Raw genomic sequence first — 26,013 nt, forward strand, 5'->3', positions numbered from 1 at the left:
AGTGCAGGCCAGGTCGTTTCCTTAGTTTTTAGCAGCAGCTTAGAAAGCTGGCTCTGTCCCCAGGGCTAAAAGGTCTGATCCTGGTCTTCTCCACAGGTCATTCCCAAGGACTATAAGACCATGACGGCTCTGGCTAAGGCCATTTCGAAGAACGTGCTCTTTTCACACCTGGATGACAACGAGAGGAGGTAGGCAGGACTGAGGCGTCTGCACTCTACCCTCCCGGCTGAACCGTGCTGGCAGTCAGGGGCATGCCGGCTTTGGGAGAAGCAGATGCTCCCATGGGCTCACGAGGAAGGGGCAGCTTCCACAGTACATATCTGGGTGTCCATCTGGACCAGCGCAGGAACTGTGTCCCCGGTCCTGGGGGAGATTTGAGCCGTCTCTCTCAAGCACTGGGTGCAGAGTCATGGCTCCCACGTCCCCAAGCCTATGGAAAGGCACAGTAGTAGTGTCGTCTTTAGTGCTGATCATGTGGCCAAATGTCTCAACAGCTTCCCTATGCCAGGGCCGGTGGAGCAGTGGAGTGGGAAGGAAGTTGTTATTACTCCAGGGAGAGAAGCCCGGGAGCCAGGGCTGGCTTTGGGAAGTTCATTATATAAATGATTAGGAAAACCAGAGTTTTATCTGGGCATGGTGGTGTATGTTTATAATCTCAACACTCAGGAGGCTGAGACAGGAGGATTGTTGCGAGTTCAAGGCAATCCATATTTACACAGGCAAGACCCTATTTCAAAAAAAATAAAATAAAATAAAGAAAAGAAAAAAAAACCAAGATGGGTTTGATAGATAAAAATACTTCTAATAAGTGTGAAGATTCACATACCAGGCATGGTGGCACATACTTCTAATTCCAACACTGGCAGGAGGGTCATAAGTTCAAGGTATATTTTCAGCTGCAGTCTGAAGCTGGTCTGGATAACGTGAGACCCTGCCTCAAAAACTGTGGATATATTTGTCTGCATCACCCGATGTAGGCGGCCGGTGCGACTCCTCTTTGTTAGCACTTGAGTTTGAATTCCCAAATTTGGTTTTCATTTTTGTTCAATGTGTACGTTTACCTATTTAGTGTATGTGTGTTTGCGTACACATGCATGTGTAACTTTCAGGAATTGTTCTCTCCTGCCATTGGGTGAGTCCTGGGGATTGAACTCAGGTCACCAGCTTGGCAGCAAGCCCCTTTACCGAACCTTCTTGCTGGCCCTCGTGCGGCTGAACTCTCGGTACTCAGCCGGTGTGACTGTGGGAGTTTGTAGAGGCTGTGAGCCCTGAGGCATGATTGTCAGAGGTAGGTCTCTGGGGGCAGGCGCTTATATAGTGTCGCCCCATTTCTGTTCCATGTTCTCTGCTTTCCGACCTACAAACACGTGAACAGGTTTTATATCGCAAGCTCCTGCCACCGTGCAAAGAGCCACCCAGGTCACCCTGTCTTCCTTGTTGTTAGGAGCTGACTCCCTTTGACTGTGATCCAGAATGAACAGCTTCTCCCTGCCTCTGTCAGGGTTCTGACAGTGGTGACTGGAAAAATAACCAGTGCGGTCCTGCCCCGGTTTGGTAGGGAGTAGTGACCACTGACACTACTCACGAGCCAATCCCTGGGCCTGAGGATGCCCCTGTGTGGCACAGAAGACACAGAAGACAGCAGATATGATTAACCTGATAAGGGGAGATCCCTTCCCTGGGGAGGTTTAAACACCGTCTACACCCCCCCCCCGCCTTTTACTGTTCTAGCGACAGCCGGGCAATGGTGGCATGCACCTTTAATCCCAGCACTCAGGGGCAGAGGCAGGTGGATCTCTGTGGGTTAGAAGCCAGTCTGGTCTACAGCGTTACTTCTAGGACAGCCAAGGCTACACAGAGAAACCCTGACTTGAAAACCAAACCAAACCTAAGCAAAACAAGTTCTGATGACAAAGTTCAATGCCACCAAAGCTTTCCTGGGGATTCAGTGGGTCTGCTGGGCCGTGGAGACCCCTCAGTTAACCTCCAGGATACCTCAGGCCACACACAACGAGAGCAACTGTAAACAGATGGCCAGGAGGAACAACTGGAGCCTCAGCTGAGGGTCCAGTGCCTCCCACCATTCCCCCTCTCTCATTATCAACGCACAGGCAAGGTCATGACTGACGCTGGAAGGCAGGCAAGGACAAGGTGATGAAGATGGTGGCTATTTAGCTCTGAGGACTGCTTTCTGCCATACTTGAGGATATGGGTGGGCATGACCTTGCATTTTTAGGGGGCTCTTAAGTGGCACAGGTTCCCTTGTGAGGAGGTGAGAGACCACTGGGACACGTGCAGGAGGGGCTATCTGCCACAGAAGTGGAGATGGAGTGCTGTGGTGACCAGATAGGGTCGCCTACCATCACAGGAAACAGAATCAGGAAGGGCCTCTCCTAGAGCTTCCCCAGGGAGGCCGTCTGGACACCTCGGTTCCACTTCTTGATTCTGAGTTTTTGGAAGTATTGAGAAAAGCACTTCTTGCTTCCATCTCACTTTTGGTGCCAGTTCATGGTACTTGGCCATTACGGTCACAGCATTCCCTTGTCCAGCTTGTTAGCAGTGTTTTTTGTTGTTGTTGTTGTTGTTGTTTTTTGTTTGTTTGTTTGTTTGTTTGTTTTGTGGAACAGCTGTGGTCACCAGGGGGAAACAATTGACTGAAATATTGTACATTTGTGTGTGCACGTGTGCATGCTTAAAAGTGAGTGTGTGATAGGTGTGTCAGGCTAAACTCTGGCAAGTGGCCTTGGGATTACTCCTGACCATCCATCCACTTTGTGCTCTTTTGTTCTCATTTAGTTTTTTTGAGACAGGGGTTCTCTGTGGATCCTTGGCTGTCCTGGACTTGCTTTGCAACTCTCGGAGACCCGCCTGCCTCTGCGTCCCCAGTGCTGGGATCACAGGCGTGTGCCACCCGGCCTGGGTTGCCATTTTGTGTTTTGAAATGCAGTCTCTATAAGTGGAAACTTGCTGATTTGGGTAGGCTGGCTGCACGCCCACTGAGTCCTAGGGATTCACTGTCTCCAGGGCCCTGGCTTACAACCTACTGTCCTTACCAGCCTTTTACTTCCGGGCTTGGGACTGACCTCAGGACTGTGTCCTTGTGAGGCAGCGCTTCACTGACAGGGCCATCTTTCCAGCTTTGGACCTGTTTTAACCTGAGTTCATGCATCCACTTACAGTGCCGTTTGAGATTTGACTTTGAATGAATGTGGGATTCACTTGGTTGACACCTCAGCAGATGCAGAGAGAGGGGCTCAAAGTGAAAGGTAACTGTTTGCAGACTACCAGGCCCCTTGCTGGACTCTGATGGAGTTTCATGCTCACCAATGTGGTCTCTTCTGCTCCTTAGATAGGAAGTCGCCTGCTCCATGGTGGATCACCACACAGGCAGGCTGTCTCTTTCGTCCTCCCTCCCTCCCTTCCTTCTTTCCTCCTTCCTTCCTTCCTCCCTCCCTCCCTCCCTCTCTTCCTTCCTTCCTTGTGTGCATGCAGAGGTCAATTTAGGGTATCATCCTCAGGTACTATCTACCTTGTTTTTCTGAGGCAGGGTCTCTCACTGGTCTAGAACTCACCAAGTAGTCTAGACTCGATAGCCAGTGAACCTCAGGGTCCATTTGCTTTGCATCCTCAGGACTAGGATTACAAATGCATCATTTAATTAATTTATTTAGAATTTCATACACAAGTACACTATAGTTATATTTATACCTCTTCTTTTCCCCTTCCAACTCCTCCTTCCCTAGTTCCCTCTGGGATTCCTGATGGTTTCTTCTGTATTTACCACATACACACACACACACACACACACACACACACACAGGCATACACACACACACACACACACACACACACACACACATATGCACTCACCCTACAGAGCCCATTTAGTGTCATTAGCATGCACATATATTTAGGGCTTTCCACTTGGGATTGGATGGAGCTCATCCCTGGGGAAGACTGATTCTCCCTCGCTCAGCAGCCATCTGCCATGATTCTTCAACCCGGGGTAGGGCCCTGTGGGCTTCTCCTTATCCCTGCTTGAACCCAGGCGCTTATGTAGGTTCTGGGGTTTGAACTCGGGTCCTCATGCTTGCAAATTACATACTTTATCTGCCAAACAATCTCCGAATCCCCTTTCTGCCTCTCTGAGACATGATTTCCTCATGCAGCGTGGGTAAGCCTGGAACCTGTTATCCTCCTGCCTCAGCTTCCTGGCAGCTGGGAGACATCACACCTGGCCTCACGCAGTCTTCATGGACATGCTGCGGGAATGTGGCTGCTGTCGACTGGGCAGCCTCCTCAGCTCCCCCACCCCATAACTGTAGACAGCAAGCCCTGCTCTGTGTGGTCACTGATAACACTCCAGAAGTGTGGGATCTCCAGCCAAGAGACCGGGAAGCAGAGGAAGCAGATGGCTGGGTTGATGACACCTCTGTGCAGAGCTGGCCCGGGAAGGAGGGGTTCACAAGCAGCACGTGTGTCTGCTTCGGCTCTATTGTTTTCCGCAGAGGAAAACTCACTTTTCATATGTACACAGTAGACTGGTTCCTGGCTGTGGAGCTGGCTGGCTCCAGGAAGTGGTCCTGAGGGAACAGGCAGGGAGGCTTCTGCTCCCGGTCTCTCACGTGACGCTGCTCTGTGCAGCTTTCAGAAGCCAGGCTTAGCAGCTCTGTCTGGCTCGGTGTGTTTGACAGGGGCATCTCCAAGACTGCAGGCTCTGGGCCCTGGCCTTGGGGCTCCTCTCGCCCCACGTGGGTGGAACAAAGTGAGCCGGGCCCTTAGCTGTGGGATCAGCGTGCAGGGTGAGCACACCTCCTTTCCCGAGGACCTCTCCCTCCAAAGTCAGGCGTAGGACAAGCTCATTGTCAAGGGCTGAGCAATTTCACTCTTGTCAGTTTATCTTGGAGTTTTCCTAAGCTGTGCTAAGGATACTTGTTAGAAAAGTGGAAAGACGATGTTGAATTAAATCCTGTTATTTAGAAGAGGGTACTGGAACTCGGGAGATGGCTCAGGTGCTAAAGTGCTTCTGAGTCCAATCCCTAGAACGCACATACACTAGCAGTGGGCACAGCGGCACATGCTTGTACTCCCAGCGGGGGTGGGAGGAGGCACGGTGGATCGTCAGGCAGCTGGACAGCCTGGCCTAGCTGGTCAGCCCCAAGCCAGACAGAAAAGCAAGAGGGCTCGAAGCTGAGGAACAGCAGCTGAAGTCCCTGTGGGCCTCCATACACACGCACCTACACGCGCACGCGCACAGAAGTCGATGCTTTAGATGATGAGGTCCAGGACAATTGTGTTTCTAGCCAGCTCCTGTTGAAGGCTCGCTGGGCTTTTGCACAGAAATGAACTTGTGGCTTTAGTTTCTTTCTTTGTCCTCTGCCAAAGGCAGCACGGCACATCGGAGGCAGAGCCAGCATTCTGGCCTGTGTTCTCCCCGTGATGACAGGTCATGTCGTCCCCTCCTTCCTCCACATGCAAAGGGACGAGGACACTGAGCAGTCTGGGCACCTGCAGCCAAGGGAGCTGGCTCCTGCTGCCAGGAGCATCCTTAGAATGCTTAGTATTTGGGCTCCCTGTATCCTGAGGTGACTTCCACACACCCCGATAGGTGCTGGGGGCCTGAAAGGCCCCAGGAATGGTGCTGGGCTACATTATGGTGTATGTGCAGGTACATGCACAGCCAGTGAGATACAACTCCGTGTGTGTGAAACCATCTTTAGAGAGAGTTGTACACATTGTGACTGGGACGACATCCTCTGGGATTCAGTGTCAAATGCGGGTAAAGAGGCCTGCTGTGAGAGTTTCTGTAGGAGCGCAACAGCAAAGACTATTTGTGTGATATTGTCACCATGACACCAGCTTTAGTACACTATTCCTCCATCACCATCAATACTGTCGTCACCACCACCACCACCGTTGTCATCACCATCATCACTGCCATTACCATCACTACTGTCATCCCGCCATCACTATCATCACCATGGTTACCACCCCCACATCCCCATCGTCACCACAGTCATCATCACCAACATCTCATGTGTGGGTATGTGCACACGATGGTGCCTGTGGAAGTCAGAGGCATTGGATCCTCTTGAGCAGGAGTTAGAGGCTGCTGTGAGCCACCCAACATGAGTTTGGGAGAACTCTTGGCCTCTATAAGAGCAGTACTGATTCCTGTTTGTTTTGTTTTTTTGAGACAGAGTTTCTCCGTGTAGCTCTGGGTGTCCTAGAACTCACTCTGTAGACCAGGCTGGCCTCGAACTCAGAGATCCGCCTGCCTCTGCCTCCTGAGTCCTGGGATTAACGGCTTCAGTATTTACAGCCAACCATTTCTCCAGCCCCGTCACCACTGTCGTCATTTGTCCCATCAAACTATTACCATCACAACTGCCACCATCGTACCATTGTCATTATGACGCTGCCAACATTCCTTTCACAGTCTTTCGGCTGGGCGGCCAGGCGGCAACCCTCAGTGGGCTTCTCCGAGATTTCCTCTTTGCTCCCAGAGGTTGGTCCTGCTGCCAAGGGCATTTACAGCCAATCCCACTGTGACTCAGCACTCAGGAGAGCACTGGTGTCACCATGAGACCTCTTCAGGATGTCACTCACTGCTGTGTCTAGTGCCCGGTTACCTGGTAGGCTACTGGTCTTTGAGACACCCACACTCAGGAGGAAAGTGTCTAGGGGCCATCCTATACCAAAGGGCCCAGTCTGTGGAAGGCTCTTGCCCCTTGCTCCAGGCTCAGCATCAAGGGTCCTACTTGGGGCTTGGCCAGGTTGCCATCTCCCCACCAGCCCCTTCATGGCCCCTCTGTGCTAGGTCAAGATGCTCCTGGCAAGTACCCCAGGGTGGCAGCAAGCGCATCCTTCTTCTGAATGTTTCCATCAGAAGCCCAGCAGACCCTCACCCCTCCCAGGGAAGTGGGACACTCACTGCTTGGCTAGAGCGCCAGCATCCTTGGAACAAGGCTCCCAGGGCATTCAGAAGCCCTGCGGTGCTCTAGGAGGGAAGTGGAGGCCCTTGAGGTTCCATCTTCTTCCTTCCCAGGTGCTAGATAGGGTGCCCTGAGAGGGAGCATGCCTGAGCCCTAGGGGCTGAGCAGTGTGGTAATTAGGAAGCAGTGCGTGTTTGTGGCCTGTGCTGGGGCCTCATTACCTGAGCCAACAGAAGGGCGGCCAGGTGTATCACCCAGCAGCTCCGTTCTCTGCTGCTCTAATTAAAACTCCGGCCTCCGGCCCGAGTGTGGCTTCCACAGCTGTCTCCTGGTATCTGTGTGGTCTCCATCCCTCCCACCCGCCTATCTCTGCAGCTTGTTTTTGCACAAATTGGCTCTGGGCCTCAGGTGATGGGAAAAACACGCTGTCTGCCGAGTCATGTGCAGCCAAGGGAGCTGGCTCCCACTGCTGGGAGCATTCTGGACCCCCTTCCTCCCCTCCAGCCTGGCAAGGGCTTTGAGGCGCTGTGCTTCCCTTCCAGGCAGTGTTGAAAAACAAAATTAGCATTTTTATAAAAATACGAGGCCTCATTTGAAGAGAAGCTTGATGGCCTGCAGAAACAGATTCAGTTTTCTTCTTTATAAAGCCAGGTTCGCCCTGGGCTGAGGTTAGCGAGTCTTTGGCTGTATCCAGGGACTTGGATGGGAATGCAGAAACTGAAATTGGAAGCTTGCTTTAATAACCCTGGCTACAAGCTCTTTTCTTTCTTTCTTTCTTTCTTTCTTTCTTTCTTTCTTTCTTTCTTTCTCTCTCTCTCTCTCTCTTTCTTTCCCTTCCTCCCTTCCTTCTTTCCTTCCTTCCTTTTTGTTTTGAGGCACTGGGTATCGAACCTAAGGCCTTGTCCATATTAAGTGAGTGAGTACTGCTATACCACGGACCCACACCCCAGCTCCTCACTGGGGGATTCTAGGCAGGGGTTCTACCACTGAGCCACACCCCAGCCCCTCACTGGGGGATTCTAGGCAGGGGCTCTACCACTGAGTCACACCCCAGCTCCTCACTGGGGGATTCTAGGCAGGTGCTAGGATATATCTTTATCTCTATTTAATTATTATTATTATTATTATTATTTTGAGAAAAGGTCTTGCTAAGTTTCTCAGATAGGCTCTGTAGTCTAGGCAGATTTTAAACTTTCTGTCCTGCTGCCTCAGACTCCTAAATAGCTGGGATGAGAGGCCTGGACCTCATGGCCCTGTAATGGGTGTTCATCACCTTGAAGAGCCTGCCAGCATCTTTTTAGGCTAGAATGTTAATGGCACAGAGATTAGGCAGGCTACTCTGGGTTGTCTGCATGAACAGCGATAGCCTTTTGAAGAGAATAGTAGTAGGACGTCTTATGGTGGTGAAGGATAGAATGCTCTGCAACCCCAAAGTAGTTCTACTGTTGTTGGAGACTATTTCTGCAAAAGACCCCAGAGCTGCATTCACTCAGAGCATGGGAATGAGGACAATGTGCACTCAGGTGCTCTTCAAGGCATGGCCATCCGTGCTTGCTGTGGTTCTTGCCTGTGGTCTTGTCTGTGTGGTGTTCATGACAGTTAATTGTCAATTTGACAGGATCTAGAATCACTAGGGGCAAACCCCCGGACATGATGGAGTGTCTAGATTAGGTTAACTGAGGTGGGAAGACCCACTCTAAGTGTGGGCAGCACCATTCCGTGGGATGGGGTTCTTGACTGAATAAGCGGGGGGGGGATGAGCTAAGCATCAGAGGTCCTCTCTTTCTGCTTCCTATGGATTGTTGTGTGATCTTTCAGGGTAACACACGCAAACATCTGCTCTCCCAAGATGTGCAACCAATGACAGAGCTAAGAAACAATTACATCCAAGTCCAACTTTGTGAACCAATGAGTTTATTGGGGTTCCTTGCAGGAGCAGAGACCACTCAAAGGAAACTGTACCATAGAAAGCCCACCCCAGCATGTGTGACAGATCTTGAAAGCTGCAACTCTGGATAACTTGCAGGCAGCTGGACAAACTCAGTTTCCTCTCTCCCCAGCAAGCTTTATTCCTTAAAGCAACTCCCTCTTCCAAGTCTTTCTGAATCTTGTAAATTTCAGGGACATTCTGAGATTTGTAAGTTGTTTAGTTCCTGAGTCTTAAAGAGCCTCACTCTAGGATGGAAAATGTTTCAGGAGGATATTGCTGCACAGCAGGATGCAATGTGACCCCTGCCTCACATTTCTGTGGACATGTCTTCCACGTTGTGATGGACCGTACCATGAAAATGTGAACTAAAAATAAGCTCTTCCTTTCTTATGTTGCTTTTGTCAGGTAATTTGGCACAGCAACAGGAAAGTTACTAAGACAGTGCTTAATGTCTTTCAAGTGTCTAGAACTCTACAGTGTGGCTTTGTAGTATGCCAAAGTCCTTCTATGAGCAACTCATCTCAGATGACTGAGAAGATCCATGGGGGTGAGGAGTCTCTGTTCTCCCAGCACCTATGTGGAGGTACGGGTGTTCACTGCACTCGCGCTGAGGGGTAGGAGATGGGTCTTTCTCTGGACCTCTGTAAGACTCACAGGCAGCACAACAGGTCGAAGGGTCTCCTCTCTGCAGCTTAGCAGGTCCAGGCCCTGTGGTTGCAGGTTTTTTAAAGATGTCCCCTGGTGGTGTGCTGGACCACTGTGTCCTTTTCCACCCTCCTGTTGACCTGGTCCCAGAAGAGAGGCTCTGATTCCTCCAGGCACCTCAGGTTTTTCCTTGTCTCTGCCCTTTAGCCCAAACATGTAAAAACAGCCTGTTGCATCCAGTGGCTTTCGAGGGACCCACTAGCTGGCTGTGGATGAGAGTGACTGTATGGAAAGGCCAACCAGCTTGGGCTGGGCTGGGCTGGGTATGTCTCATCCCTAGAGGACCCCGTGCCACAGTGGCCTCTCACCATTCACATGGATGACCCCATCTCCACTTGGCAGGTAGGGGACAGGCTCAGAGGAGTCAGAAGCCTTGGTGGCTTCTTTGGGGCTGGAGTCAGACTTCCCTGACAGCCCTTTAGGCCAGCATCCCAGGACACTTCCTGTGCCCTCTGTGAGGCCAGCCATGGTGGTGAACTCCCCACCTCTCCTGCAGGTGGCATAGTCCCCACATAGTACACAGAGAGCTGGCCTTCATCTAACTAGGGACCCACGGCTAGTGACAAACCGTGAGTCTTTAGGAACGAGGCATCTTGGGTATGACTGTCCCTTTGATGTATGAGACCAAATGCACCCACACCGTCTCAGACCTGGTAGGGAACCCACAACAGATCAAAGTAAAGACTACCAAAGTCAGTGTGGTGAACCAGAGAAGGTCCATCATGGTTACCAGTGGGAGTGTGGGCGCAGGGGGGTGGGGGAGTCACTTACAGAGCAGGGCTGACTCAGAAGCAGCCTCGAAAAGGGCAACCCAGCCCCGGTGGGGGGGACTCTGAGAGCAGCAACCACAGAGCCCTGAAAGACTCGCAAGCTGCTCATCGGGAGTCTCCTTCCGTGCCCCGCCCCTTCTCCTCCCTCTGCAATTATTTACTGTGTCTACAAAGCTGGGGAGGGGCCTTGAGAATCTTGGGAGTTTCCACTTTCCCAGACACGCGTTTTGTTTACCTCTGGTGTCTCAGGAGCCACCCCTCCCCCACCTGCTGGAGCGAAGGCTTCTCCGTGAAGGGAGATGCTCTGGGGGTGGGGGTGGGGATACAGGTTGGCCTCTCCCCAGGAGGGAAACACACCCGGCAGGGATGACGGAGGTGCTGGCAGAATAGAGGCTGCCTTGGGGTTGATGGGCAGCTTGGTCGGAAGCCATTTGCCTGCATGTGCGAGTGCATGCACGTGAGTGTGTGTGTGTGTGTGTGTGTGTAAATGAGGGCGCAGACTGGAGTTGCACCAGCACTTTGTGATGATCCTTTGTAGACTAGCCTCGTGTTAGCCCCTGCCATCCCCACCCGAGGCCCGTCCTCACGCCCCGTCTCCGACTCCACCTTCTTCCCCCACATCCTTGACTCCCTCATCCTGCAGGTGTGTCTGTGCAGTAGGTGCTCTGGGTACAAGAGGCAGCTTTCACTTTTTACTCTGTTTTCCGTATGGTATTCCTGGGTGGCACCAACTGGGCCAGACCTGCTTAGTTTCTAAGATGATTGCTTGCATAGTGTGTGTGTGTGTGTGTGTGTGTGTGTGTGTGTGTGTATGGTCATATGTGTGGATTAGTGTGTCTGTGTGGGTGTACATGCACGTGTGAGCCGGAGGCCAACCTCGGCTGTCATACCTTAGGAGCCAATCACTTCAGTTTTTCCTTCCTATTTGTCGTATGTGTGTGTGTGTGTGTGTGCGCGCGCGCGCGTGTGTTGGGTGGCGGGAGCTGGAACATTCCTGTGGAAATCCGAGCACAGTTTGGGTCAGTTCTCTCCTTCCATGAGTGTCCTAGGGTTTGAACACATGCCATTAGGCTTGGCACAAGCGCCTTTATCCCCCGAGCGGCCCCCTAGCTACCTGTCCTTTTGTTTGGGGGACCTGAGTCCAGCCGGTTTGTCTATGCTGGCTTTCGGTGAGCCCCTGGGGTCCTCCTGTTTCTGCCTCCCCGGTGCTGGGATTACAGGTGTGCGCCCCAAGCCTGAGTGTTCACATGGGCTGTGCCGGCTGGACTCAGGTCCGCATGGCTTCGGGGAAGCATTTTACCAGCAGAGCCGCTTTCCCTGACCCGTCATCTGAGGACATTTTTTCCGAGCACAGAGGAGATTTCAAAGGTGTACAAAGGAAAGACTCTGACCCAAGCTCTGACACCGCCTACCACCCATTTTGTGTTCAGTGGGTCTTGCCATGATTCTATCCGTTACCTTTGACCCTGGAGGCAGCCCTCAGAGATCAGAGTTGGATGTTGTACACGGTTTGGTTCCTGACGGTATCTGCAGTCTGTCTTCAGTCCTCCTGATTGCACCTGAAGCAAGGGCAGCAGCAGCCTCATCCGCCATTCACAAGACAGGTTTCTGAAACGCACTGCTCACAGGGTCTCTGTCTGTTTCTATTCAGAGCTGTTTTAGAAAGCACCCTTGTTTTCAGCCTTTTGAGCCCCCCCCCCCCCTCGCTCCGGTGGCTCTGTCACAGACCAGGGCTAGAGGGACAGAGGCCCTGAAGAAGTGTAGGAAATGAGGGTCCCCCAGAACCCACGCAGCGAGCAAGCGCCTCCCCACAGGCCCAACCTTTCTGCTTTTCATCCTGTGGGTGACAGCTGGTTCATGCTGTCCTTCAGAAAAGGCAGCAGTCGGTTGCTAAGAACTGGGCAAACAAAGAGAGGCCTGACTCCCAGGAACAGCTGGAGGGGGACAGCTGGGGGACAGCTGCAGAGTCTGAATGTCCAGGCCACCCAAAACAGGGCTCTTTAACCGCTTGGTGTCACTAGGAACCACCACTCCTCTCTGCCTTCCTCTCCAATGGCTTCTTATTTCTGAGCAGTAAGAGAGACTGTCTCGGACTTTAAACTCTAGTTACAAAGTTTTCTGGTTTATCGGAGGTTGTGGATGGTTTGTCCATCCACATTCACCCATCACTCATCTCCATCCACCATCTAGCCCTCATCATCCGTCCAAGGTCCAACAACCATCACCGTCTCTTCATTACATCCATTCGTCCATCATCCATCCAGCCATCCCATGCCGTCTGTCCATCCAAATTCCGTGTGTTATCTACCCATTTGAGTGCACCTGTGTGGTGGAAGGAGAGAACCTGACTCCATGGGATGTCCTCAGATCTTCATGAATGCACACATATATGCACAAATAAATAAAATGTAGAAACATATCTAAGAATGTCAATATATTTACATTTTGTCAATTGTGTGCTAACACATTAAAAGCAGTCTTAAAATTTTAATTCTAAGAGATTTATGTTAACAGGAAAACATCCTGAGTTCCCATTACAGAGAAAAATGATCAATAAGCTCATTTTTCACTAGGATACATTTTGTGGGAGGAGAGATTAGGAAGGAAGCACGTAGAAACCCCAGCTTTCAGGCTCTCTCAGTGGCTGGGGCAGACTTGTGTTTCCAGGGTTTTATGAAACAGAGCGATGTGGCAGTTAAAATGTCCTTTACAAGTCTGGGAATTATTTCTCTTTACAGCTATGGAAGCTTGTAATCGGATATTTTAGATACTATCTTAAAATCATGTGGGGGAGCACAGAGTTTAAGAAAATCCTTTAAGACAAACCATGGTAGCCATGTCTGTTACTCAGGAGGGTGAGGCAGGGAGGTTGCTGTGAGTTTGGAGTCAACCTGAGCTACATAGCATGACCCTGTCTCACAAAACAAAACAATTAAAAGAAAGGAAGGAAGGGAAGAAAAGAGGGAGGGAGATCAAGAGGAAGAAGAGAAGGGAGGGAGAGAGAGGAAAAGAGAGAAAATTTTGTGGGTACCTGTGGGTGATATTCCTGGAGCAGGATTGTGGGTAACAGATATAAATGGAGAGATTAAGGATTTACGCTGTGCGAGTCATCAAGCGGCCTGGAACACTGAAGATGTAGATGGAGAATGGCTGGAACAGGACAGGAGGCCCTGGGGGACCAGGGAGGTGCCAGGCCGGCCCTGCTCCAGTACGATCAGTCAGCGTGGTTTATAGGCACAGTGACGGTTTTGCTGGGAGGCTGTGTTGACAGAGCCTGGGGCTTGGATCACAGCAGCCTCCAGCATGGAGGGCAGGGAGCAGGCACACAGGTTTTGGCCTCACAAACCTGGGTGTTGCTGGACACTGGACAGGGGTGCTGGGGAGGCAGGTATTTGAATGACTGGCTGCTCCTCAGCTGGGCTGGGCTTCTCTCTGTTTGGAGACGCAGAGGCAGCTACTAAGCATGTACCGTCCTCCAGATATACTGCTGCCTTGCTGCCTTGCTCGGCCTGGGCTAATTCCCTCAGGGGTCAGTTTTCTTCCCGTTCTGATCCAGATCTTAGTTCCAATTTACTTTGCTTAGCATGACTTGGTCTTAATTACCTGTGTGGTAATGATATTAGCCAGGGTTTGAATCAAAGTGTCTCCCCCTGAGTAGTTTCCTTCCCTTGAAGTTTTAGTGGTCTGCACAACAAGAAGACACTTCCAAAGTGACACTTTCATGGAAATCAGGGTTTAATTGTGTGGAAATAATGGTGAGTTAGCAAAGTGGCTGGCTCACTCAGGAGACATGGTCATGCTTCTCTTTACAGTAATTTTATAGCCACCATTAACGTGAGTCCACAGGAAGGCGGCACTATTGAACTCATTTTTTCTTTTTTTAAATTATTTTTTAAAAAAATTTAAAAATTTTCTACAATTTATTTATTTTATATCCTGATTGATGCCCCTTCCCCTAGTCCACTGAAAGGGGGTGTCCTCCTCCCCTGCCATCTGACCCTAGCTTATCAAGTCTCATCAGGACTGCCTGGATCCTCTTCTTCTGTGGCCTGGTAAGGCCTCATTGCCAGGAGGAAGTGATCAAAGAGCAGGCAACAGAGTTCATGACAGAGGAAGCCCTGCTCCCCTTACTCAGGCACCCACATGGAGACTGAGCTGCCAATTGGTTACCTCTGAGCAGGGAGTCTAGGTCCTCCCCATGTGTGCTCTTTGGTTGGTGCATCAGTCTCTGCAGGTCCCCCAGGGCTCAGATTTTTTAGCTTTGTTGGTCTCCTTGAGGAGCTCCTGTCCCCTCTGGGTCCTCCTATCCCCCACTCTTCCATAAGACTGGCATTCTGCCCAAAGTTTGTATTGTGCTCATTTTAAACTCTATTTTATTTGGGGTATTTAAGCTTCCACCAACCTTTTAAAACTAGGTAAGAGAGAGAAGGTTAGTGGAGAGAGGGGGTGCAGACCCCTTTACTTCTCCCGGCTGTTTAGGGTCTATGGGTTCTTTTGAGGCTATACCAATCCCCGTCGACAGCAAATGCAGCGAGCAATCTCCTCCAAGCCACAAAGCGTCTCCCAGTCTCCCACGTGTTGGTTCCCCTCCTGCCTTGGGGCTGCTACACACCCTGGGAACAGCTGATGGCAAATTCAACTTTAATTCCAGAGAACAAATGTCATATACCCCTGGGGAGTGAGTGGGGGGCTCCAGAATAGGTGTACATAATTGTTTGGAATTAGGCCCTTCAAGGACGATGATTTGCATTAAACAGCACACTCCTATCATGTGAATGGGAACACAGTACTAATTATCCTGTAGGCACTGCTAGCAGGGAGCTGTGTCAAAGGCCGTATATCAAATGTCATCAGGGGAGTCTGTGTCTAAAGACACTCTCCAGATGAAGTGAGGCAGAGGGCAGGGGGCCCCGCCAAAGGGAGGGAGGTCTGCCTTTAAAGCAGCTATCCAGACCAGGTGAGAACTCAACCTCATCCAGCAAGGTACCCCCAACACTCCTGTGTCTCTGCAAACCGCCACACTTTCTCTTTCTGGGCCTTATATTCCTCAGAGTCCTGGACTACACCCCTCTCCATTTCTGGTGTAGACAAACTAAAGCCCAAACTAAAATCCCACACTCGGGATTAAAACAAAAAGATATTGACACAACATAACTGAGTTTACAGAGAAGCCAAAACTTCCTTAACAGGACGCGATGTCCTGTCCGCCACCTTGCACAGCTCGCTACTGGACTTGTGGGCAAGGATCGTCACACCCTTGCTTTTCTGGACTGGTCATAGACACCCACTACTGCTCCCCACTGCCAGGTGTCCAGGACACAGGGCACGAACGTGCACAGTTACACTTGCTCACCTTGCTCGTGATGTGTGGATGTCATCGTGTCACTGGCCTGGGAGTGCTGGGAAAGCTTGTTTCAGCCTTTGGGCCATTGAAGTAGATTCTGCCCCAGGTCAGCATAAAACAGGTCTCCCTTCAAAGAGAGTAGGAGGCTGGAGAGATGACTCAGAGGACAGAGCGCCTGCCGTGTATTCATGAGGACAGACCCCACGTACCACATAAAGGCGAGGTATGTGTGTGTGTGTGCACGCTTGCGCACATACGAAAGTGCAGGGGCTGGGAGAGGCAGGGCGAAACTTGTTCCAGGCTCAATAAGAGGCCTTATTTCAAAAAAAAAATAAGATGGACAATAGTTGAGAAAGATGTCTGACATCAGCCTCTGGCCTGTACATGTCCAAACAAGCCACATATGCTCATACGAATGCAAATACAGACATACCACATGCACACACACACACACACACACACACACACACACACACACACGTTATATGAAATAATAGGTTTATTCCGAGCCAAATTTGAGTGACCATGGTTTGGGAACACACGTGCAAGTTGCCTTGAGTGACATGTCCCAACATGGAAATGGTCTCATCATGTCTTCTCAGTCCATAAATGAAGACTTTTTCCAGTGCGGTGCTGGGAGCACCAGGCAGGAGCATCACAGGGAAGCGGGGCCAGGGGTATCATGGGGCTCAGCGCTAGCTGAGGGCACTCTGTGCTCTGAGAAGCCACGTCACGATGAAGCCGGGTCAGGGGCTGAGGTGGGCAGTGACCCGCTGTGAAAGGGACTGAGAAGCTGCGGATAAGCAGCTCTGCATCTGAAACACTCATCACAATCACACATCTCCTTCCGATCAGTGAGTGTGCAGGAGTTTCAAAACGGGTGTGGCTTTTCCAGGAACTTCAGTTCTTGGTACCCGCATCCTGTAAGGTGTGCTCGGGGAACCAGTGTTCTGCACGGATGGAAAAGCATCACGCCATCTTCCCTGTCCTTTAGTGGCATGGAGCAGGGAGGAAAGTCATAGTTATTTTCTTTCTTTCTTTTATATTTATTTATTTTGGTTTTTCAAGACAGGGGTTCTCTGTGTAGCCTTGGCTGTCCTGGACTCACTTTGTAGACCAGGCTGGCCTTGAACTCACAGAGGTCTGCCTGGCTCTGTCCCCCGCCGCCCTGCCAAGTGCTGGGATCCGGCTTTTCTTTCTTCTTTTTTAAAAAGATTTGGTTTTATTTTAGGCAGTTACATGTTTTGCCTGCATGTGTGTCTGCGCACCGCATGTGTACAGCATGGGAACACACCAGAAGAGGGCCCTGGATCTGCTGGGGCTGGAGTAGCAGATGGCTGTGAGCTGTCAGTGTGGGGGCTGGAAACTGAACCCAGGTCCTCTGCAAGAGCAGCAGGTGCCCTTAACCACTGAGCATCTCTCTCCAGCCCCCACCATGTTTTTGTCGTTGCTGTTGCTGTTTTTGAGACAGAGTCTCACTATGTAGCCCAGGCTAGGCTACATTATGGAGCCCAGGCTGATCCAGAGCTCATGATTCTTTTGCCTCAGCTTCCAGAGTGCTAGGCTTACAGATTTCCCAGTGCCTGGCTCAGAATTCTTTCTCTCTCTCTGTCTCTTCCTCCCTCCTCCCCTTTTTATCCACCTTTTATTCTTCCTTTCTTTTTACCAGAAGTTTTTTTTTTTTTTTTTAATATCATTATTAGTGTGTGAGACACACATATACTTCTACAGTCACACTGTAGCAAACATGTGGAGATCAGGGAACAACTTTCTGGAGTTGGCTCTCATCTCCACCATGTGGGTTCTAGGGATTTGAACTCAGGTCCTCAGGCTAGGCAGCAAGCACTTTTACCTGCTCAGCCACACCACCGGCCCAATATTACTTTTCTTATGAGGAATTAGAGAATAAAGATGGTGGAGTGTTTGGTCTAAATTTCTCTCTAAATTTCTCCCAAGCATCTACATGGCTGAGTTCTCAAAAATAGGCAGGCACCTGGGCACCTGGGGCTGGTTGAAATCCCTGCCTTTATCTGTGCCTCCCTATCCAACCCCCGAACATCAGCCTGTGGCTTCATGCTTCTCCTGTGTCGGGAGAGTGTGGGGCTCTAGCTGAAGGCTTGGCTGCTTTGCTGTCTCAGCTGCCTGCCAGTGACCTTGGGGAGGGCCTTCTCACTGCAGGAACACGGAGGAGGGGACGTGGGAGGGAGGCGCTGTCTCTCAGAGGTCACACCAGTTTCTCGTTCCCACTCCCAAATTAAGGGTGTGTGGTGAATCACGGGGCCTTCAGTCTTTATCCGTCCCTACCTTATTTATAGAACCTGGAAGACAGCAGGACTGTCTCCGGTCACCTCTGAGGGCCTCACGCTCCCTTGTTCTGAGGCAGGACTCGCATAGTTCCTCTACAGGACTGCAGTTCACTTCAGCCAATGGCATCTGCTTGGCTTTCATGTAAAGTGTGGAAATGTTTGGCCAAGCCGTAGGTCTGAGGGAAAGCTGGGCTTGGGCCTGGGCTAGGTTCTGGGGAGTTGAACCCTTTCCTCCGGAGTCCCAGAGGCTCCCAGGAGTCCAAGTATAGCTCACACCCTCCTGCTAGCGCAAATGTTGGCCAAGCTTGGAACCGCCTGGCAACAGGCTGCAGGGTGGGCCTGATGCTTCTGGCTGTTCCAAGCACTGAGGGGTATTTTGAAGGTGGTTTGTGAAGCAGCTACACCCCATTATTTCTCAAAAGCACCATAGCTATATTTCCATGTGGCTTTTACAACCTGCTTGTTGGTTCTGCTTCAACAGTCTGCACCTCGTTCCTCTCCAATGCCACAGGGATGATGACCCTGAAGAGGCCGGACTCAAGAGATATGTCCTCTGTCTGAGGCAGACGGGCCCTGTGTGGAGGATCTGGCCTTTGCTGTTTGTCTCCTATCCTGAGGGATGACATCAGTCACGATGCCTCTATGCCATCTCCAGCCAAGGAGCTCAGCAAAGACTCCTGGCTGGGTTTAATGACCTGAGATGTTTCTGGACTTAGGCAGATGCCTCAGGGACCAGAGTGGGAAGAAATGATTCCACGGCTGAACATCGGCAGGGCTGACATTTAAATCGAATGTGCTGAGCTGAGGAGCCTTAGGGGTTTCTGAAGATATTTTAGGCTCTTCTTCACAGGTTCACTCTGAGGCGTTTATTAGGTGCGTGCGGGGTGCCCACGCTGGCCTTCTGCATATGTTATACCAGGGCTGGTCCCTGCCTGGGCTTCTCCAAGGGACTGAGGGGGTGTGAAACAGAGCTGAATAGGGACAGAGATGGGAGGCTTGTGGGAGTGAACTGTGGGGTCCTTTCACCTCCCAGGTTCGGGGTTCATACTAACTTATAAGCTACACTTTCAAAGGGTTGAGTGTTCCTGTTTCCCCAAGTTTATTTTATTCTGTAAAAGGTGTACACAAGGTCTATGAACAGCAGGCAGAAGGTTTTAGACCTTCTTGGTTTTAAGACCTTGTAGCTGGGCTTGGGGGCACAGATCTGTCATCCAGATTAATCAGGGGGCTGAGGCAGGAGGATTCCTGGGGCTTGTTCATCAGCCAGTCTAGATGGTCAGTGATCTTCAAAGGTGGATGGAGCCTGAGAAATGACAGATGGGTGTCTGCTGGCACCACGCATATATGCTCACACTCACACTCACACTCACACTCACACTCACACTCACGTGGCACGTACACACAGAAATGCGCTTGGGTTGAGCATGGTAAAGGCCACTTTCTCACTCAGTTAGATTCATGTCTTCTGTGTTATGACATGTGGGAGAAATCCTGCTTGTGTTCCCAGGGCATCGCTCGACTATATGAGCAGGAAAGCTGTGCCTGGACTATTTGGCAGAGGGGTACAGCTAGGCATTGCATGTGGTCACTGACAGGACCCTCATGTGTTAGTGATTGAGTCTCATGATAACCCCAAGGTGAGGAAGCAGATGGCAGACCAGAAGGGTTGAGCAACTTGTCCAGTGCTGCATAGCCCTGAGAGGCAGTTGGGTGACTGGTATGCCTTGCCCGTGAGCTTTCTGACTCTTCCAAAAGCCATGCCTACTCATACTGTCCTCCCTATGAAGCCGCTGATGTTGTCTATTTGTCTGCCCGTCCGTCCGTCCATCCATCCATCCATCCATCCATCCATCCATCCATCCATCCATCCATATCCTTGCAGTGCTCTCTGTGCCCACTTTTTCCCTTGGTGTCACACAGCTGGAAAAAAACACTGAGGAGCTGCTCTATATACCATGGTTGACAACACTGTGACATTTCTTCAGCACTAGGAGGAAGACAGAGAGACAGAAAGACAGGCAGGCAGATAGGCAGATGGTTGGATTTCTGGATCTTGGACCTCAGAGCTACCGTGCCCAGTAGCTTGTGCACTGACTGCTGTCATGGCGACAGTCACCAGCCAGGAAGGTGCTGGCCACCTGGGGTCACTGTGCACCAGCTCTCGGCAGAGTCCCGAGCTGCCGAGAGAAGGTGCCACTGGCGGGTTGCCCTGCTGTTCCCAGCACCTACGAGCAAAGTGTCAAAGTGAAAGCTGATGGAGGACTCTGGTGCTGTGCTTGCTGCTTCACACCCCCAGTAACTCCCATTCATAGATGAGGAAACTGAGGCTTTGTGACTGACTGACTTGCGGGTAATCCAGCTAGAAAGCTCCAGGGCTGTGATTTGGGTTCAGAGATAGCACTCTAGAGCTCACGAGCCTCCTCTGCCCTCTGTGTAGGGCTCTAAGCTAGCCCAGGTCTTCTTCCTGTCTCAGCTCCCTCCACCTGCTCAGAACTAGCCCTGTTGTCTGATACAACGTAGGATGCTTCTCTGAGGCCGTTTGTGAAGTTCATCCTGAGGAGAGGTCTGCAACCCTCAAAGAGTTGCTTAGCAACAGTGCCTGGGATGGTCAGGCATGAATAATGCCTGGTCATTTCTGGATAATGCCTGGTCATTTCTGGATGGTGGAGTCAGCCTAAGGACGCATGGCAAACCCCATCATGGTCATCCAGACACTTCGCTCTGCAGGCCCCTGTTGGTTTTCATAAAGACTGGTCCTCCTTGCTGTAGCTGTGGTCTGGGCATCCATGTGACATCTGGCCTGAATTCATAACTCTCTAGCATCATCTGGAGCTTGTCCTAGAGGGCAACACCAATTGAAGCTCAAGGAAAAAGGACCAGTGTGGGGAATCCCAACCTGAACACACACACACACACACACACACACACACACACACACACACACACAATCACACAATGATATAGGCCAAGCTGGCCTGGAACTCACAACCCTCCTGGCTCAGGTTTCCGACTGCTGATATCACAGGTGCACTGTCCACACATGGCTTGTGAGGTGCTTTTGGTGTTCGCTCATTGCCCTTATGATCCGAACTTGTGCTCACTCTTGTTGAGCCACTTGAGTGTGTCATGGAGAACAGGACCATCCTTGGATATTTGAATATGCCTTCCGTACGGGGACGATAAGCAGATCTGCCCTGCTCCCCAGGGCCAAATTTCACCCAGATTCTTGAGGGGATACAATGAGATGTTGGGGCCCCCTGAAGCTGCCTCTCTGTTGCATTTGGTAGGGTGAAGCAAAGGAATGACATAGGTTTTTGTGGGTACTCCCTGAAGAGAGGGCCAGACACTGTGGCCTGCCTTACCACCAGGAGAATGTCAAAGGTCTCATCTATGTCCATTACTGAAGCTTTGCCATGCCAACTGGCCAGTGCCCCTCTTGGAGCCCTGAACCCTTGGGGCCAAGGCCTGGAGGATACCGCAGTCGTCACCCGGGCATTACCACAGTGGGAAACTTGTTCAGAGTCCAGCTTCGGCCAGGCTGGGGAAGTCCCGCAATAGAAACACTGCAAATAGCAGGTCCGTGGTGGGCTGCGGGGGCTGGACAGGAGAGCCACCCTGAGCTGCCAAGACCCACCACAATAGAAACACTGCAAATAGCAGGACCCGTGGTGGGCTGTGGGGGCTGGACAGGAGAGCCACCCTGAGCAGCTGCTAGGCAGAGGCCAAAAGGTGCAGGGAGTGAGCTGGAGCACCTGGGGGTGTGGCACTGCTCAGCCTCCTTCAGGACTGGACCTTTCCCTCATCTGTGGTTGATTTTTCCTAGGTCCATCTCCTTCCAGCTCACCTTCCCTCCAAGTCCCCTGTGGCAATGTGTGTCATACACACACGTGCATGCACACATGTTGACATGCATGCATGGCCCCTGTACACGTGCCTTGCACTTTGTGTCTGTGGGAATTGGTCTTTCCTCGGAGCAGAGGAAGCTGGTTCTCCAGGCTGTGTGAGTTGAGAGCTAGCATTGGTGGACCAGAGTTTCAGAGGGAATAGGAATGCAGGTCTTGAATTCTGGGGGTGGGAATCTGTTTAAGTTTTAGTGGAACAGAAAGAAGAGCTGCAGGACAAGCAGCAGGAGGCTTTCAAAAATTGAGCAGGAGGCATAACCCAGCATCAGCTTGTGTGCCTAGAAACAGTGAGGGGCTGGGGTGTGGCTCAGTGGTAGAGCACCTGCCTAGGATCCCCCAGTGAGGGGCTGGGGTGTGGCTCAGTGGTAGAGCACCTGCCTAGGATCCCCCAGTGAGGGTTGGGGTGTGGTTCAAAGGTAGAGCACCTGCCTAGAATTCCCCAGTGAGGGGCTGGGGTGTGGCTCACTGGGCAGAACACTTGTAAGGGAAGGAGGAAGGAAGGGAAAGAGGAGAGGAAAGAAGGAAGGAGAAAAAAAGTTGGTGGGTGTGTTTACCCTTTTAAGCGCTCTAACGGATGCTGTGGAAATGGGGCAGCAGCGTGTGGAGAGCAAAATCTGAGGCAGGGCTTCACACTGAACATGGAGCTTGCCAAGTCAATTAGACCAGCTAATCAGCAGGCTCCTGGGAGCCTCCGGTCCCAGCTTTCCTTGGTGCTGGAATTTCCCACAGTGCACTGCTGTGCACAGCCTGTAGGTGGGTGCTGAAGTCCAAACTCAGGTCTTCATACTTGTTCAGCAAGACTTCACTGACTGACGTATCTCCACCAACCGCCAACCTCCCCGCCGCCCCCCAATGTGTTCTGGTTTGTTTTCCAAGGCAGGGTCTCGCTGCACAGCTCAGGCTGGCTTGGAAGTCATGATCTTCCTGCCTCAGCCTCCCGAACGCTGAGCCAACAGGCGTGGATAACGCCTGGTCATTCCTGGATATATTCTGCAGATAGGACTGGGGTTTTCTTTGATCTTCCTTAAGGAAACTGTTTTTGATGATGGTGGTTACCATTATTAGTGGTATGTGTGAGTGCGTGCCTGTGTGTGTGTGTGTGTGTGTGTGCGCGCGCGCACGTGTGCACGTGGGTGGAAATCAGAGGACAACTTTATGGAGTCTGTTCTCTCTTTCTACCTTACATGGATTCTGGATGAAGCTGGAACTCAGGTTACCAGGCCTGTGTGACAAGCACCATTACTGGCCGAGCCACCTCGCCAGCCCTGGGTTTTTCTTTCAAAGATAAACACATCAGTTCACGTTGGTTTCCCAGTCTAATTCTGGCTGCAGGATTTCCTGTTTATCTTAACACAACCCATGCCTTTCCCTCTTTTCTTTCTGGGAGGCCAACAACCCCCTGTTCAATGACACCCAGCAAGGACTTGCTTTATCCCGGAGCACATGCTGTTTCTTGGAATAGCCATGTCCCCGCCGCCTCACACCACAGGGTGACTCGGGACTGTTGAAGATTTCTGTCTGGCAGTTTCGTTCTTGGGCATTCAGTGTTTCAGAGCCGCTTGGCATCGCCGCCGCCCTCAGGTTATGCTGGCAGACAGACACACATTGAAATTCCTTTGTTGCCTTTGAATGTGGGTTCTTTTATTAGATTGTACGTGTGTGCAGCTGTGCTAGTGGGTGTTCGTGCTCAGCCCACGTGGAGGTCAAAGAACAGCTTCCAGGAGGGCCTTCTCTTCCACCATGTAGGTCCTGGGGACTGAACTTGGTCGTCAGCCTTGGTGGCAAGCACAGTTACCTGATGAGCCATCTCAAAGACCCCATGTGTTGCGCATATATATATATATATATATATATTATTTTTTTTTTTAAACATAGCCTAATCTGGTCTTGAACTCCTGACCCTTCTGCCTCAGCCTCCTGGGTGCCTGGATCCCAGGTCTGCACCACCAGGCCTGACTTGTCTGTTGTTTTCAGTATTTGGTATGTGTTACCTTTTAGATGTGAGTAGGGCTTTGCTATTGAGTGTTAGTGTGTAATTTATGTTAGTGTGTAATTGTGTCTCACTCTGGTTCTAGATTCACGCCTGCCCTGGGACCCTCCTGAGCAGACCTCTCCCCTGCTCTTTCTTTTCAGCTCGCTGACACATAGTTTAAAGAAGGAAAAAAAACACAGAAAGATTTGGATTTCAGCTGGGCATGGTGGCATGGACTTATCATCTCAGTACTCAGGAGGCAGAGGCAGATAGATTGTGAGCTGTAGGCAAGCCTGGGCTACCTATCAAGACCTTATCACAATGAGACAAAATGCAGCCCTTAATTTGAACCCCCATTCTTCCTAGCTCCTCTCCCATGCTCTCCTGCACCTCCTCTTTCCTTTGATGTGAGGAGTTGATGCTCTGAGTCATCATTGTTCGATAATGTTGCTGTGACAGGATACCCCAACCCAAATCAACTTAGGGCAAGAAGGGGCTTGTTTGGTTGACAATTCCCAATTATGGTCCATCAGTTCTGGGAAGTCAAGGCAGGAACTCAAGCACCAGTCACATCACATGTCCAGGGGAGAGCAGCGAGAAGGGCATGCCTGTGAGACGTGCATGCCTGCATGCTTGCTTGCCTGTGCTCAGCCCAGTTCTTCCCTCTGCCACAGCTCGGCTCCCCTGCCTCGGTGGTGCCACCCACGGGGCACTCCTCTCATAGCAGGAAGTTGCTAAGACCGGTCCCCGCAGATGTGGCCAATCTGATCTAGACGATCCTTCAACTGAGGCTCCTCTCAGGTGACTCTAGGTTGTGGCAAGTTGACAGTGACTCGCCAGCACAGTGACACTCACTACAGCCTTCTCTCTACCTGTCTTACGTGTTTGCGTTGTGCATATGCATGTGTCCACTTGAGCATGAGTGTATGATAGAGGCAGAGGTGAACAGTGGGAGTGTCGTTTACTTCCCTGTTGCTCTGACGAAACACCACGACTAGGGCAACTTCAAGGGGAAGAGTTTATTTGGGCTGATGGTCCCGGAGGGATAAAAGTTCACAGTGGCAGCAAGCTACAGATGTGAGTCAGGAACAGGAAGCTGAACACTCACACCCTCGGCTGCAGGCACAGAGCAGAGAGCGTGGAGTAGACATGGGAAGAGGCTGAGCCTGACCACAGTATGGACTTCCTCCAGCAAGGCCACACATCCTACACAGCCGGCCCCACCCACTCAAGTGTTCACATTCATGAGCCTATGGGGGTATTTATCATTCAATCCCTGTAGGACTCTTCCCCTGTCACCCGGCACCTTAGTCTTGAGGCAGTTTCTTATTGAAGGTGAGTTCAGCCAGTGGTAGATCTACTGTGGCTGGCAGTGAGTCTCCACTTCCCAGCACGGGCTTTGAAAGATACATGTTGCCACACCCAGATTTTAGGTGGAGATTAGAACTCAGGTCCTTAGAACTCAGGTGTGCTAAATGACTTCCAGTCCCATCTTAAAGATCAGAAAACTGAGGCCTACTCCGGTGCCCTGCTGGTGTGCCTGGGAGCTGAGATCAGGCTGCTTCTGGGCTGGGCATAGCGCTGCATGTGTTGCCAGGGTTGGCTGACAGGGGCTAACTGGTCCCTGCCACAGGCTCTGCTCCTTGCAGTTGGTCCCACAGAATTCTGTTGTCCCATATTTGGTTTGGATGGGTGGTAGGCAGTACTAGAGGGCCCACGGAAGTCAGGAGAAGGCTGTGGCTTCCTGTGTAGGAGGGAGCGAGGGTAAATGCAACAGCACCTTTCCTTTTAGGTGGACCCCTTTGTTTCAGACAGAGGTTTCACTCTTGTTTCCTGAGGACTGGAACCATATAAAGGTGAAGTGGCATTTTCGAAAGTACTCTGCAAATCCAGGCATCCTGATTCCTTACCACAGATAAGAATTTCTCCTCAGGCCGTGGGAGATGGCTCAGCTGGTAAAGTGCTTGCTTTCAAGCCTGAGGACCCGAGTTCAAGCCCCAGAACCCACACAAAGAGCCAAGCACGGCAGAGCATGTTTGTAATCCCAGCGCTGGGGAGGCTGAGACCAGCTAGGCTAGCCTGATGGAGGCTTCCTGGCCAGTAAAAGGCTGAATCAAAGATCTAGGGGTGAGAGAGCTCACGATGGTCT

At 51.2% G+C, this 26,013-nt stretch overlaps 1 protein-coding gene across 5 annotated transcripts in view; it reads left to right on the forward strand.

The window, feature by feature from the left end:
- Prkar1b (protein kinase cAMP-dependent type I regulatory subunit beta) overlaps nt 1-26,013 on the forward strand; it is a 135,127-nt gene that overhangs the window by 48,714 nt on the left and 60,400 nt on the right. For all 5 annotated transcript variants that reach the window (XM_055598557.1, XM_055598555.1, XM_055598556.1 and 2 more), the window contains exon 4: nt 97-188. In XM_055598557.1, the coding sequence (XP_055454532.1) occupies nt 97-188 (92 nt within the window). The remainder of the gene's footprint in view (nt 1-96; nt 189-26,013) is intronic.

Source organism: Psammomys obesus, unplaced genomic scaffold, assembly GCF_907164565.1.
Source record: "Psammomys obesus unplaced genomic scaffold, mPsaObe1.curated_primary_1811, whole genome shotgun sequence".
Taxonomy (NCBI): domain Eukaryota; kingdom Metazoa; phylum Chordata; class Mammalia; order Rodentia; family Muridae; genus Psammomys; species Psammomys obesus.